Genomic DNA, 15000 nt, shown 5'->3' on the forward strand with positions numbered 1-15000 from the left:
TGGAATCAACTTCCACATCCGCTTCAATCCCATTCATCCCACCAGGTCTTCAAAACAGCTGCCCACCACCATCTCAGATCGCCCCGATCCAAAACCTTGATCTTTTCTACCCTCGTTAACACCACCTAAATCCCTCTTTCATTCCAATTTTGTCCTTGGAGTTTCCTTCTCCATCCATCTTGTCCATCCCATACATGCGTGTTTGCTTCCTGTTTTTGTCCATTACGTCCTGATCCGTTCAGGGTACTCGCTCTTCCATGAGCCGCCGCTATGTATACAAGAAAAAACTGGCCAGTGGAGGCCCATTTAGTCACTTGATGAGTAGAGCCCCATTTAGAGTTACCTGACCAGTAAAGGCCCGTTTATAGTCCCCTTGCCAGGAGAGGCACAGCTATAGTCTCCTTGCCCGGAGAAGCCCGTTTATCGTCCCCTGGTCAATAGAGGCCCATTTAGAATACTCTGTCCAGCAGAGGCAGACTTTGAGTGACCTCACCTGCAAAAGCGCATTTAGTCACCTGGCTAGTTGAGGCTCATTTATAGTCCATTTGCCAGTACAGACCCATCTATAATCCCCTTGTCAGTGTAGGCCTATCTATAGTGCATTACCAGGAGAGGCTCATCTATCATCCCCTGGTCACTAGAGGCCGAGTTAGAGTCACCTGACCAGTAAAAGTCCATTTAGTCACCTGGCTAGTAGCAGCTCATTTATAGTGGCCCATTGCCAGTATAGGCCCACATATTGTCCCCTTGCCAGTATAGACCCATCTATAGTCCCCTAGTCAGTAGCCCATCTGTAGTCCCCCGGTCTGCAGTAGAGGCCCATTTATAGTACCCTGATCAGTCAAGGCCCATTTATAGCACCTTGTCCAGTAGAGGCCAATTTATAGTCCCATGGCTAGTAGAGACCCATTTATAGTCCCATTGAGTGTCCTGCCCAGTAAAGGCCCATTTAAAGTCCCCTGGCCAGTAGAGGTCCATTTAGGTCTCCCAGGGGTCCATTTTGTGTCCCATCCAGTAAAGGCCCATTTAAAGTCCCCTGGCCAGTAGAGGTCCATTTAGGTCCCACAGAGGCCCATTTTGTGTCCTGTCCAGTAAAGGACCATTTAAAGTCCCCTGGCCAGTAGAGGTCCATTTAGGTCCCCCAGAGGCCCATTTTGTGTCCTGCCCAGTAAAGGCTCATTTAAAGTCCACTGGCCAGTAGAGGTCCATTTAGGTCCCCAAGAGGCCCATTTAGTGTTCTGCCCAGTGAATGAATGAATGATCGTTTTAAGGCCATTTTCCCCTCTGGAGCGGGGGTTAGCCTTGCGGGCCCCATGACAATCATGGTTCCCTGTTTGAGGCAATGTTTTTATGGCCGGATGCCCTTCCTGATGCCAACCCTTGGTCATGCTCTTACGATGTGCAGGGATACGGTGTACCTATTCTAAATCGGGGTACACACCGGGATCATTCATCCTAGCAAGCTGGTACTCAATTTGCCGACCTCGGAAGGATGACAGGCCGAGTCCAACCCCCCTGGCGTTAATTCAGCGATCGACCGGGATTCGAACCCAGGATCCTAGGATCCCAAGCCGACACCCTAACCGCTAAGCCAACACCAGTAAAGGCCCATTTAAAGTTTCCTGGCCAGCAAAGGCCCATTTAGAGTCCATTGGCCAGTGGAGATGAGTAGAGGCTCATTGAAAATCCCATGGCCAGTGGTGGTCCATTTAGAGCACCACGAAGGCTTGATTGCATGACACTGGCCTATTCGAATGCAGCCATTGTGCCATGAATCCCACGGTGTGTGAGGTACAGCTTACACCCTTGGTGCTCCTCAATATAGAAAATGCAACATTAGCACCTGAGGACCATCAAAGCCCAATTGTTGAACCTGTCACAAGCCGTGTTTCTCACCTTGTATTAAAATACATGTGCTTGCTTCATGTGCAGCGAGTCTTAATCAACAATAGTATTTCTGTGAGAATTCCCAAAGGTCGAAATGTCAAGAGATTAGTGGGTGTATGTGGGTACATGGTAATAGGAGTGATAAATTAATTATTTCCCATTGAAAGACCGCCTTTAGTGCTTGTCTGCCCAGTCGATGGAACAAAGGCTGTCATAGACTGGGGAAGGTCTTAAAAGGGTCAAGTTGTCGACATCGATGTAAATCCACAAAAAGAGGCACATGGCCATTGTACACAATGCTCTTGTTTTAGAGACACCATGCATGGGAACTTTAGCGTCAACCAGCAACAAGGCACAACAGCCTCAGAAGAAACAAAACCGTAAAGAAGGAAACACAAAAAAGACCCAAGTTTGATACCGAATGATGGAGCTTTTAAATTGTATTTACAGTGATGTAATGCTAATGGATTCGCATGGACATAAATAATACTTGGAAGATATCACTGTACCATCACATGAGTTAAAAGTACATTGGTAGACATTGGATGCGGGAAGCCCATGTGGGATTTATTTTGGCAACATGTGGCAACATCTTGCATCATGAGGTGTGGGATTTAAACTTGGGCTCCAGCATCATGAGGTGTGGGATTATCATTTGAACGTATTTAACACATTACATTAGTTATTGGTACCTGGTGTTTATGTCCTTTATGACCTTAAAAACAAACTTTCCCATTTGGAATGATTTTCAATATTGTTTGACTGCCAGATTGCCAGACAGAGTAAAAATATTATCTCATTCCTCTCTGTGCATGCGCAAATTGGGAGGAATTCAGAGCCAAAGTAATGATAAACTAGAACGGGCACTCGGTAGAGCGCATACCTTCGCCGCAGCTACTGTTCTGTACTGTACTAAAATACGATTTTGACCTTTTCGTGACCTTGACCTTGACCTTTGACCCGATTGCTCCCAAAATCTAATCAAATGTGTCCCGTATAATAACCAATCATCCCACCAAATTTCATGCAATTCGGTTGAATACTTTTTGAGTTATGCGAATAACATACACACACACAAACACACAGACATACAAATAAATACACAGCGATCAAAACATAACCTTCCGCTTTTGCGAAGGTAACTACAGATTCGTTTTCCGATTAATGTTCAAAATAAACATCAATTGAAATTAAGTTGTTAATAGATTATAAACTGACGTTTGTAGATGGACGGACAAACAGAAGTTAATCAATTGCTCAACCCCACATTCGATTCATGTAAACGGCATGTATGTATGTATGTATGTATGTATGTATGTATGTGTGTTTATTTATATGTACATATATATCAGTTCGAAGCGCTGTGTTGAATTGAGTTACAAGTTAAAAGCTCGGTTGAGCTCGAGTCAGATCCTCCGTTGAGTTACGAGAGTGAAAGCACGCCGTTGATTAATCACGCTGTGAAGGACCGCCGTGCCGGGCGAGAGACGCGTATATTTTCCTGCCTGCCTGCTCTACCTTTGTTCGAGATACGCGCTGCAAGGATCCCTCCCGCCTGCCTGCCTGCCTTCGTCAAGGGACGTGCTGTGACCGCAACAGGGCCACGCCGGGTGAGCTGTTCCTGAACGACCAAGCCGGCGCGTTCAGCGCATGAACCATCCTTCCTTCATTCCCCCTGTGAGTGTGAACGGGCCCATTTTCTGGGGAATAAGCTAAGACTGTTTAAGTGCTTGCTCTGTGTCTCTTCGCCTTGTATAGCTGTAAATAAACCTGTGTTCTTACTTCTATTTGATCGTTCCTGTCATTTCCATCTATTGACTAAGCGTGGTACGAATTATATCACTCTAATCGGGTTCCAATTATAAGGTAACTGCACGGGGCACGTGGTACGCCATCCGCTCGGACGTACTCAAATTACGTGTGGTTCGTGCGAGACTTGATCCCCGCTTCCGCGGCGGCGTAGGTACTTAGGTACGTGCGAGAATTGTCCCGAAACCCTGTCCTGCGTCCGACCGGAAGTGGCGACTCAAGTCTCGCGGTTGCGACGACCCAAAAAGAACAAGGGACTTAATCTCCCCTTGGTAAGGGAACGAGGGTCGTGCGAAAACCGTAACATTTGGTGTCCGGGAGTGGGATTGGACCTGGAGTGCGCTTCACGCACTCGAAATTATGAGCGAACGAAATTTAGTTTGTAAAAATCAAAATTATATTCGTACCATGGTTGGCCAAGGCAGTCAAATGCCGGTGGGGGTAGATGAAGAGAAGGAATGAATAACCCAGGACCTGCAGGAGAGACAGTTGGTAGTGGTGGAAGCATAAAAGGGTGCGGTAGCTGGCGATGAAAATGGCAGCATTTCGCACGTGGCGGCGAGAGCCGAGCCCGTGGTGCTAGCGGTTTCGGACCTGTACATACTCATAACTCAACTATGAGCATCCATAGAAATAGCGAGTGACAAATCCACCAAGGAAATGAAAGATGGGTTAAAAGGATTCGAAAAAGAAATAAAGGAATCCAGATGAGATATGGAAAAATTGAAAGCAGCATCAAAGAGGGATATGGAAAATGTGGGGGAGGACATTAGGCGCAGGTTGCGCGAGGAGGTCGCAATGGGGCGTGACGAGGCGAAGTGATGTGAGGAACGCGTGGGGAGGGAGCTTGGGCAGAGCACAGCCAGGTTGACTGGGACTATGAAAATCACGACACGGGGAGTAGAAGAGCCGGCGATCGTAGCATTGGAAAAAGAAATTTCGGGGGCACCGACGAAGGTCGAGTTGGAGGAAGAAATTTTATGGGCACCGGCTGTCGTCGAAGAAATGATTATAATTGGGGCCGAAGAGATGGGAGAGCCGGAAAATAAATCACGGGAGAAGGTAATGGAATGCACACAAAGTCTGTATTCACACCGTGATGCCGTGCTTGCTAACCCCAATAAAGGTTTACAGGTGCTGGCGGAAAAGCCGGGGAAGGAGGACCCCGAGGTGAGTGGGAAATATGACGCGAATGTGTTTGGCGCGAACGGGTTTTTGGCGCGCTTGGGACAGAGTCGAGACCCGGGCGGTCGCGGATGGTCCATTGTGCGGTGTACGAGGGCGACTGGTGCGCGGTATGAGAGAGAGTGTGCGCCGAAGCGTGAGCGAGAAAAGTGTGCGCCAGGGTGAGCGATGATTGGGTGTGTAACGAGAGAGTGCACACCCGATAGTGTAGAAAAAGAGTGTGCGATGACCGAGTGTGTTACAGAGTCTGAAGGAGAATGCACACCGGACTGTGTGTGTGGAGAGTGTGTTACAGAGTGTGTGCAGGAGTGCACACCCGAGAGTGTAGAAAAAGAGTGTGCAATGACCGAGTGTGTTACAGAGTGTGAGGGAGAATGCACACCAGACTGTGTGCGAGAAAAGTGTGTAACGGGATGTGTGAAAAGTGTGAGTGCGCCTAGGTGTGCAGTAACGGAGTGTGTGGGAGGCACGGGGATGCCTGGGTGTGCGAGTGCGGAGTGGGTCGTGAGTGGTGAGAACGCGGCTCAAGCATCGACACCGACCGGGGTAGCGTTTAGCGGGATGGATAGCGGACGCGAGCCCCGGTGAGTTGTGTGCAGCAGGGACCGGCTGAGATCGGTGCCGTGGCGGTTTCACAAGGACCGACGTGCACAATTCGTGTTGGCCCCCGCACTGTATGGTTGTTGCCATGCCGTGGCAGCAAAGGCAATCGGCGAGGTTCAAGGGGAGGTAGGAGATTTCGGAGTCGCGCACCCTGGCGGATGCGGTGCTCCGACCGTGACCCGTTGGGTCATCGTGCGTGGGACCACGAGGCCCCGTGCAGGGATGGGGCCCTGCACCTCGGCCTGTCCATCCCTCCTCCCTTGGATAGAAAATGCCGGACGGACACTCCATACAGGCGACCAACCACCCGCATGGATCGCTCGGACCTCCGAGGTTGAGCCATTACAATGTACATCCACATGGAGAAGCTCGAGTGTTGTGGACTGATGAGAGTAGTGTACCCTACGTGGAGGAATGGTAGTTTGACCATTCCTCACATGGCCAGGGCCCATGAGCATTAGTTTAGGGGGATGGCAGTGATAGGCACATAGGGGTGCCAGCAATGGTTACCTCCATGGGGCACCGAAGCTAGCCGAGGGAGGGCTAGGATAATGATAGGGAATTAGCAGACTGTAGAGACAGAGATTTAAGTAGTGACACTTGTATTGTAGTGGGCACGTAGGTTGTTTAGATGGTTGATAATGACAAGGGAGTGCATAGTTTAAAGGGACGGCAGGAAAGCACGAGTATTAGGGGAAGTAGTCGGCTAGATGATGCTGTGTGTGTGAGGAATTGTGTTGAGACGAGTGGAATTGTGTTTGAGGTGTGAGCACAAAAGGTGTGCGAGAAAAGTGGTGTGCGAAATAAATGGTGTGTGAGAATATTTGGTGTGGAATGCTTGGTGTGGAATAAAAGGTGTGGAATAAAAGGTGTGGAATGCATGGTGCGAAGGATTGAATGGGGGAAGAGTGGAACCCATTCGCGGAAGCCCGGGGTGGGTAGTGTAAAGCCAGGTAGCGGGTATAGGCAAAATTAGTTTGGATATTGACACCTGTGGTGCGGGCAGTAGCAAGTAGTGTTTTGTTGGGTGCATGAGTATGTGGAATGGCTGGGCGTGTGGCTTAATTGGTGCGTGTGGTTATTGGGGCACTCCGCCACTGGTAGTTTGTCGGCCAGGTGAGGCTGCAGGTAGGCTCTGGGAGCCGGGTAGTTGTGAGTTGTTGAGTGGGGCCCGAGGATCCCAGCAGAGGACCCGGGTTGCCCAATGCCAAGGTGGGCACAGAGGGGGTAAGCGCCAGAAAGGGCCTTCCCCAGTTAGGGTAGTTGTGAGTTGTTGAGTGGGGCCCGAGGATCCAAAGGAAGGACCCGGGTTGCCCAATGCCAAGGTGGGCATCAGGGGGTAAAGTGCCAGGAGGGGCCTTCCCCAGTTTAGGTAGTCGCAGGAGCAGGTAAGCTCGGGTGGCGACTTCAGTGTCGGAGGTGCGCAGGTAGGTAGACCTGCTGGTAGAGCCACACGACCCAGCTCCGAAATTGTGCAAGGGCACAGTATGAAAATTTGTGGGAGTGAGACCCAAATTTTGAAGGGCACCAGGTGGGCAATGGGAATTCGGGTTCTTAGAACCACATAGTTTAAAGAGGCCGATTGGCAGGGTACGACCCCGGGTAGTTTAAAAGTGAATGTCAGTAGTGTAGTTAGGAGATGAGAAATCCCTTCGCACCATCCACAGCCAATCACCAAGGAGGACGAAGCTCCACACCAGGGCTCTGTAAGCCATTTGAATGGTAAAGACGCATCACGACGTAATGTGACATTGTGTTTGTTCCATTCCTTCCTTCCTGGGAGGGATTGGGAGACGAATATGGATTAGAGGGGGATATGGGAGACAAGACGTAGTGACGAATTGTAAATACAAGGAGGGCTAGGGTAGTGTAAGCCGACGGTGGGGGGTACGGACGGCTAGGGACGAGCCTGCTCTGCTCGCTCTTCCGCGCCCCTCGCGTTTCATTACCTTGGGTTTTTGTGTGCCGTTGCGCCCTTTCCGCTTTGCTGGTCGTGCTTTGTCTTTCCCCCCACCCCAGGATCATTTTGGAGGTGGAACTGTGCAGCACTAGCGACCTGTGCAGCATTCCCTGCTGCACCTTGCTACATCTGTGCAGCTGAACTGCACAGCACTTTGCTGCTGTATCCTTTTGCTGCACACTTGTTACATCTGTGCATCCGAACGGCGCAGCATTTGCTGCCATATCCTTTTCCTGAACCTTGTTGCACCTGTGCAGCACTTTGCTGCCACAAACACTTTGCTGCACCTTACACTTATGGACCACGAGCTTGTGGCCTTGCACCTCTGCTGTGCAGCACCTTGCTGCAGAATCATCTTGCACCTTCAGACCACTTGTTTTGAGTGGCGTTAATGTCACGCAGTCAGACCACATGAGGTTGGCCTTGCCTGGCAAATAAATGAAATAAAAGCATGTTTTGTGTATTTTTATTATGGTGTGCTAGGGACGACAAGATTTGTAAGTTTAGGTAGCCCTGAAGATCAAAAATGGCCTGTATGCCGGTTCGGGGGCTAGCCGGTTTGATATATGCACACAGAAGAAGCAAGATGCAAGAAGCAAGCAGCAAGTGTGATGATTATGTGTGTTGTGTTTTTGCTGTGCTTTCTCTCCCCTCCAATCTTCTCTTCCAAAAAGGACAGGTCCTGGGTCATAGAATTGTAAATAAGGTTAAGTTTCTGTGCTTTTAAATATAAAAATGCTGCCCACCGGCTATGTGTTTAGTTTGACAAATTCCGGAATTCGGTTAATTGTGGGTGTGAATCTGACAGGTAGATACTCAACGCAATAGGGGGGACATATTTAGTGTTTTAAAACTGTCGCATACACGGGTTAGAGTAAATGTTAGGGGGAACCACACCTATATGTCACATGTAAAAGGAAAGCTAATTTTGCATGTCATTCTCAAAACCGGTCGTTTCACTTGTTGGGTTCGACTCGGGGACGAGTCTGACGAGGGAGAGGGGTAGTGTTGCGGTTTTGTGTTTTTACAAATAAAGGTGAATTTTCGCCTCATAGTTAGTCACACTACAACATGTAGCCTTGTTTAAGCTCAGTTATTTCTTAGTAAGTGTAAGCGTAGACCTTTCCTCTGTGTAGTTTTGCGTTGAGTAGAATAATGAGAGTTAGGTCTCCTTCCAATGCTTATGCTGCCTCGATGCTTTGGTTTTTGGCGCAAATTACGACGAGGCCGGCCTGACAAGTCGAGGAAAGTCCGAAGTCTGAAGGAAGGCGGGACGGGAGAAGTGGGAGTGACCGGTAAGCACGAGCCACCAATCAGAGCTCGAGGGGAGTGGCTTAGCACTGCGTCAAAAGGCGTGGTTTGGAACATTTGAGGCAGGCCAGGGCGTGGCAATATAACCCTGTGCCCGAAGCCCCCACCTGAGTTCTCAGTTCTGAGAAGAGGTGCGCTGAACAAGTGAGAGTTTTTGAGGAGGACCTGCGCTGAGTGATGAGCTCGAGTTATCAGTTCTAAGCGCTGTGTTGAATTGAGGTACAAGTTAAATGCTTGGTTGAGCTTGAGTATATAGATTGAGCCATATATATATATATATATATATATATATATATATATATATATATATATATATATATATATATATATATATATATATATATATATATATATATATATATATATATCGCACGGTCCACCTCGGGATCGACTATGCCCGGATGGCGGCAGACCAGACCGCCGACCCCGACGTCCAGGCTATGCGGACCGCCGTCACGGGCCTCCGCGTCACTGAGGTGCCGTTCGACGGCGCGGGCACGGCCCTCTTGTGCGACGTCTCCCTCAGCCGGCCTCGCCCCATCGTGCCCGCGGGCTGGCAGCGCCGGGTTTTTGACGCCATCCACGGCCTGTCCCACCCGGGCACGAAGGCCTCCCAGAGGCTGGTCGCCAACAAGTTCGTCTGGCATGGCCTCCGGAAGGCCGTCCGCGATTGGGCCAGGACGTGCCTCGCGTGCCAGCGCGCGAAGGTGCACCGCCACACCCAGGCCCCATTGGCCCCGTTTACTGTGCCCGAACGTCGGTTCGACCACGTTCACGTGGACTTGGTGGGACCTCTGCCCCCCTCGCGGGGTTTCACCCACGTCCTCACCATGGTGGACCGCACCACCCGGTGGCCTGAGGCCGTGCCTTTGGCGGCGACGACAGCGGCGGACGTCGCGCAGGCGTTCATCGCCACCTGGGTTGCCCGGTTCGGCGCCCCCTCGGACATCTCGTCCGACCGCGGCCCCCAGTTCACCTCGGAGCTCTGGGGGGCGGTAGCGCGGGGGCTCGGAGTCCAGCTGCACCGCACCACGGCCTACCACCCCCAGGCCAACGGCCTGTGCGAGCGCTTCCATCGCTCCTTGAAGGCCGCGCTCTGGGCCACCCTCCGCGATGGCGGCTGGGTCGACAGGCTCCCCTGGGTCCTGCTGGGCCTCAGGACGGCGCCCAAGAACGACCTGCGCGCATCTGCGGCGGAGTTGGTCTTCGGACAACCGCTGCGGGTGCCGGGCGAGTTCCTCCCCGACCCCACGGCACCATGGTCCGCGGCGCAGCAGCGCTCCGCACTGCAGGAGACCACCCAGAGGTTCGTCACGGTGCCGACGGCGCACCACGGGTGCCCGCCAACGCACGTCGCCCCGGAGCTTCGTACGGCGGAGTACGTTTTCGTCCGCCACGACGCCCACCGGACACCGCTGCGACCCCCGTACGACGGGCCCTTCCGCGTGCTGGAGACCGGGGCGAAGCATTTCACCCTGGACATCGGCGGTACTCTGACCGCGTTTCCGTGGACCGCCCCAAGCCGGCCCACCTCAACGTGGACCACCCCCCGCAAGCGGCTCGGCCCCCCGCGTCGGCCCCGGCGGGCGGACCCCCGGCACCGCCCAGCCCCGCCGGCACGCCACCCCCCTGTCCTGCACCCATCCCAGATGCCGCCAGAGGCATCCCACCATCCCAAACGCCGCCAGCCGCCAGAGGGCGCTTCGGCCGGGTCATCCGTTTGCCCCGCAAACTGACCCTTCAGGTGCGCGGGAATTCTGGGGGGGGGCGTGTGGTGGACACGATGGCTCGCTGGCGCGGTGTCATCATTCCACGCACCAATGGGGTGTCGGCCACGCCCGAGGGGTAGGCGTGGCCTCGGGATATACACGGGGCTCGCAGCCCCGAGCGAGTCAGTGCTACAGTTTGAGCTTTACAATAAAGACTCTTTTGGTTTTGATCCTACGCGTTGTGGCTTACCTTTTTGACAAACAAGTTGTGCGCGTAGCACCGCACTACAGTATAGTCTCAAGTAGAGGAATTATTTTCTCTCTAACAATAGCAAAGAATAAAGTACAGTAATACAATACATACGTAAATAAAGAGACAAATGAAATACATTCTCAAAACATTGTCAGTGAAATTTATATGAAAGAGCTATTTATATCTGTACTGTCTCGCCTGGGTTTGAATCCTGACCCAGCTACAAACTGCCATCCTCTGGTGTTTCACATGTCGGGCGATCAATCAATGTTGTTGCCACCCATCAGAAGGACGTTAAGTTGGGTGCCCCATCTGCTAGCATTAGTTGGTGACCATTAAAGATCCCACAATATCCTTCACGAAGGGTAGGCGAGTTATCGCCGGCACTCTGGACAAACGATACTAATTCCTGAACCTTCAGTTGAACGTCAGACCTAGCCAGCCGATTTATGCAAGACTTGAACCAAAAAGCGTTCCCTGGCCGACCCTACATGAAGGTGGGAATTATTGGGGCTGTTATAGGTAGTGTGTGTATGTATGTATGTATATATATATATATATATATATATATATATATATATATATATATATATATATATATATATATATATATATATATGTATGTATGTATGTATGTATGTATGTATGTATGTATGTACAGTATGTACTTGATCTGACCATGTAACAATCCCTACTAAAATGTCTCACATTACCTGAATTTACACCTATACTCTAAATCCGTACAATGTATCGAAAAGTCAAAAATGTCGAAGGGTAAATGCGACGATGTTTTATGGTTTTCCTCCCAATGATACGTCATGACGTCATACGTCATTGAGCCGGAGCAAGCAATGAATGGTGAAGGCGTGATTGTGCGGGAACGCTGAGCCTGCGTTATTCCGTTACACGGAAACGTTAAAAAGGCGCATGGCTTGGATTAACCATTTCGACCCAAAATTCCCATCAAATACCATCCAAATCTTCTTGGTTGTATCGCTGGGTTTATAGCCCAGACCTTGAACATATGAACCTGTCAAGGCATGATGCGCACCAATAACAACAGGAAGCTCCATCACTGGATCACAATGCGGGTTCCTGTTTTGTCCACGGGATAATATCAGAGCGATTTTGTCCACAGGATGATATCAGAGCAGTTTTGTCCGTAGGATGAGATCTGAGCGATTTTGTTTGCAGAATGAGATCCGAGCGATTTTCTCTGCAGAATGAGATCCGAGCAATTTTATCCGCAGGATGATATCGGAGCAATTTTGTCCACAAAATGATATCAGAGCAATTTTGTCCTCAGGATGAAATCAGAGCAATTTTGTCCACAGGATGATATCGGAGCAATCTTGTCCTCAGGATGATATCAGAGCAATTTTGTCCACAGGATGATATCAGAGCAATTTTGTCCTCAGGATGATGTCAAAGCAATTTTGTCCACAGGATGATATCAGAGCAATTTTGTCCACAGGATGATATCAGAGCAATTTTGTCCACAGGATGATATCAGAGCAATTTTGTCCTCAGGATGATATCAGAGCAATTTTGTTCACAGGATGATATCAGAGAAATTTTGTCCGCAAGATATCAGAGTAATTTTGTCCTCAGGATATCAGAGCAATTTTGTCCTCAGGATAATATCAGTGCGATTTTGTCCACAGGATGATATTAGAGCAGTTTTGTCTGCAGGATATAAGAGCAGTTGTTTCCGCAGGATATCAGAGCAATTTTGTCTGCAGGATGATATCAGAGCAATTTTATCCACAGGATGATATCAGAGCAATTTTATCCACAGGATGATATCGGAGCGATTTTGTCCACAGGATGATATCAGAGCAATTTTATCCACAGGATGATATCGGAGCGATTTTGTCCACAGGACGATATCAGAGCAGTTGTTTCCGCAGGATATCAGAGCAGTTTTGGCTGCAGGATATCAGAGCAGTTTTGTCTGCAGGATATCAGAGCAATTTTGTCCACAGGATGATATCAGATCAATTTTGTCCACAGGATATCAGAGCAGTTTTGTCCACAGGATATCAGAGCAATTTTGTCCAACAGATGACATCAGAGCGATTTTGTCCGCAAGATGGGATCTGATATACGCCATTTCCACATGCAAATCGTACGAGGGTTTGCAGATTGGTCCTGAGGTTGCATCTCGTGCAATGACTCGAGAGGATTAATCTCTTACGAGGATATAAATATTGAGATGATATTATGCAAAATGTCATAAGAATGTATGATACCATGATACTACCAAACACAGCAGCATCCTTCAGGATGAACACCAGCTCTTCCATTCTGTACTACCATACAAAGACACTCATTTACACATCGTTTCTCTTGATTCCTCGTAAACACCGTGTAAAGTTACCTTTTTGATTGTGGGAATAAAATCTTAATATTACCGCAATAACCAGACCAAGGTGTCCCTGCGTGGCATCACAGTTCGGTAGGAGGTAATCACCACCTGCAATATTCACATATAGCGGAAATAATGTCTCAAATGCCTCTTGCATCTTCACAACATCGACATTCTGCGTTTGTGCCTCATCATATGTGTAACGTCACGTTGCTTACGCATCACAAAATGGTCATTGTGTGTTAAGACTATCTTTCAATGGCGAGGAAAGATTTGGTAGATATTCAGGTGGTCCGTAGTGTTATACGAGCCCTTTTACTATTCCAACTTTTCATTGATATATATATATATCCATGAATGAGCATCATTTGTACCAAAGATCTACGCTGGGTGGATTTGCAATTCCTCTCCTTGTGGGGTCAGGATTTGAACCTGCGATCATCAGACTGTGATATACAAGCTCAGCCAGGTGAACCAATCCGGTATGAATGGAGACATATTACACGTACAAACAAAAGACATACAAGACATCCTTTCATGATGATGAAGTCCAGTATACGTCATCAAACCAGACTATTACAGTCCACAACAGGATGATAACCTCCCTGAAGTCATTTTGAGGGGAATAAAAAATAGTCAAAACTCGTGTATTGATAGTTTGTAGAAAATTACGTAGCGTCATTTCAAAAAGGTGCACGGCAGGTGAACAGACTATTACACAGGATTCAACGTCCGTGTGTACCTCCACTTGGTGCGTCGGTTCTGAAACCACGTCTTGACCTGTGCGTCCGTCATCTTGAGCGCCTTGGCGAGCGCGGCGCGCTCCGCCGACGCCAGGTACTTCTGCCGGTGGAAACGCTTCTCGAGTTCGCACACCTGCAGGCGCGAGAAGGACGTGCGTGGTTTCTTGCGCTTCGGAGGAGTCCGATTCTGGTACGGGTGTCCGACGCGCCGTGTCACCGCGAAGGGTGTGAGGGCAGCTGTGGAATCGGAGGGAAGAGAGCAATGGCATTTACACATTTGCACAATTATAGATAGGTTCGCACATTACACATTTACACAATTATAGATAGGTTCGCACATACACATTTACACAATTATAGATAGGTTCGCACATTACACATTTGCACAATTATAGATAGGTTCGTACATACACATTTACACAATTATAGATAGGTTCGCACATTACACATTTACACAATTATAGATAGGTTCGCACATTACACATTTACACAATTATATATAGGTTCGCACATTTACATTTACACAATTATAGATAGGTTCGCACATTACACATTTACACAATTATAGATAGGTTCGCACATTACACATTTACACAATTATAGATAGGTTCGCACATTACACATTTACACAATTATATATAGGTTCCACATTACACAGTTACACAATTATAGATAGGTTCGCACATTACACATTTACACAATTATAGATATATTCGCACATTACACATTTACACATTTACACAATTATAGATAGGTTCGCACATTACACATTTACACAATTATAGATAGGTTCGCACATTGCACATTTACACAATTATAGATAGGTTCGCACATTACACATTTACACAATTATAGATAGGTTCACACATTACACATTTGCACAATTATAGATAGGTTCACACATTACACATTTACACAATTACAGATAGGTTCGCACAATACACATTTACACAATTATAGATAGGTTCGCACATTATACATTTACACAAATATAGATACGTTCACACATTACACATTTACACAATTATAGATAGGTTCGCACATTACACATTTACACAATTATATATAGGTTCCACATTACACAGTTACACAATTATAGATAGGTTCGCACATTACACATTTACACAATTATAGATATATTCGCACATTACACATTTACACATTTACACAAT

The 15000-nt window shown here is 48.4% G+C and overlaps 1 protein-coding gene across 1 annotated transcript in view; it reads right to left on the reverse strand.

Annotated features, from left to right (window-relative positions):
* The window catches only part of LOC137424062 (T-cell leukemia homeobox protein 3-like), a 37099-nt gene that overhangs the window by 16611 nt on the left and 5488 nt on the right, over positions 1-15000 (reverse strand). The window contains exon 2 of the mRNA XM_068111531.2: positions 13828-14065. Within this exon, the coding sequence (XP_067967632.1) occupies positions 13828-14065 (238 nt within the window). The remainder of the gene's footprint in view (positions 1-13827; positions 14066-15000) is intronic.

The sequence above is a fragment of the Myxine glutinosa genome, chromosome 3, assembly GCF_964187855.1.
Source record: "Myxine glutinosa chromosome 3, kmMyxGlut1.1, whole genome shotgun sequence".
Taxonomy (NCBI): domain Eukaryota; kingdom Metazoa; phylum Chordata; class Myxini; order Myxiniformes; family Myxinidae; genus Myxine; species Myxine glutinosa.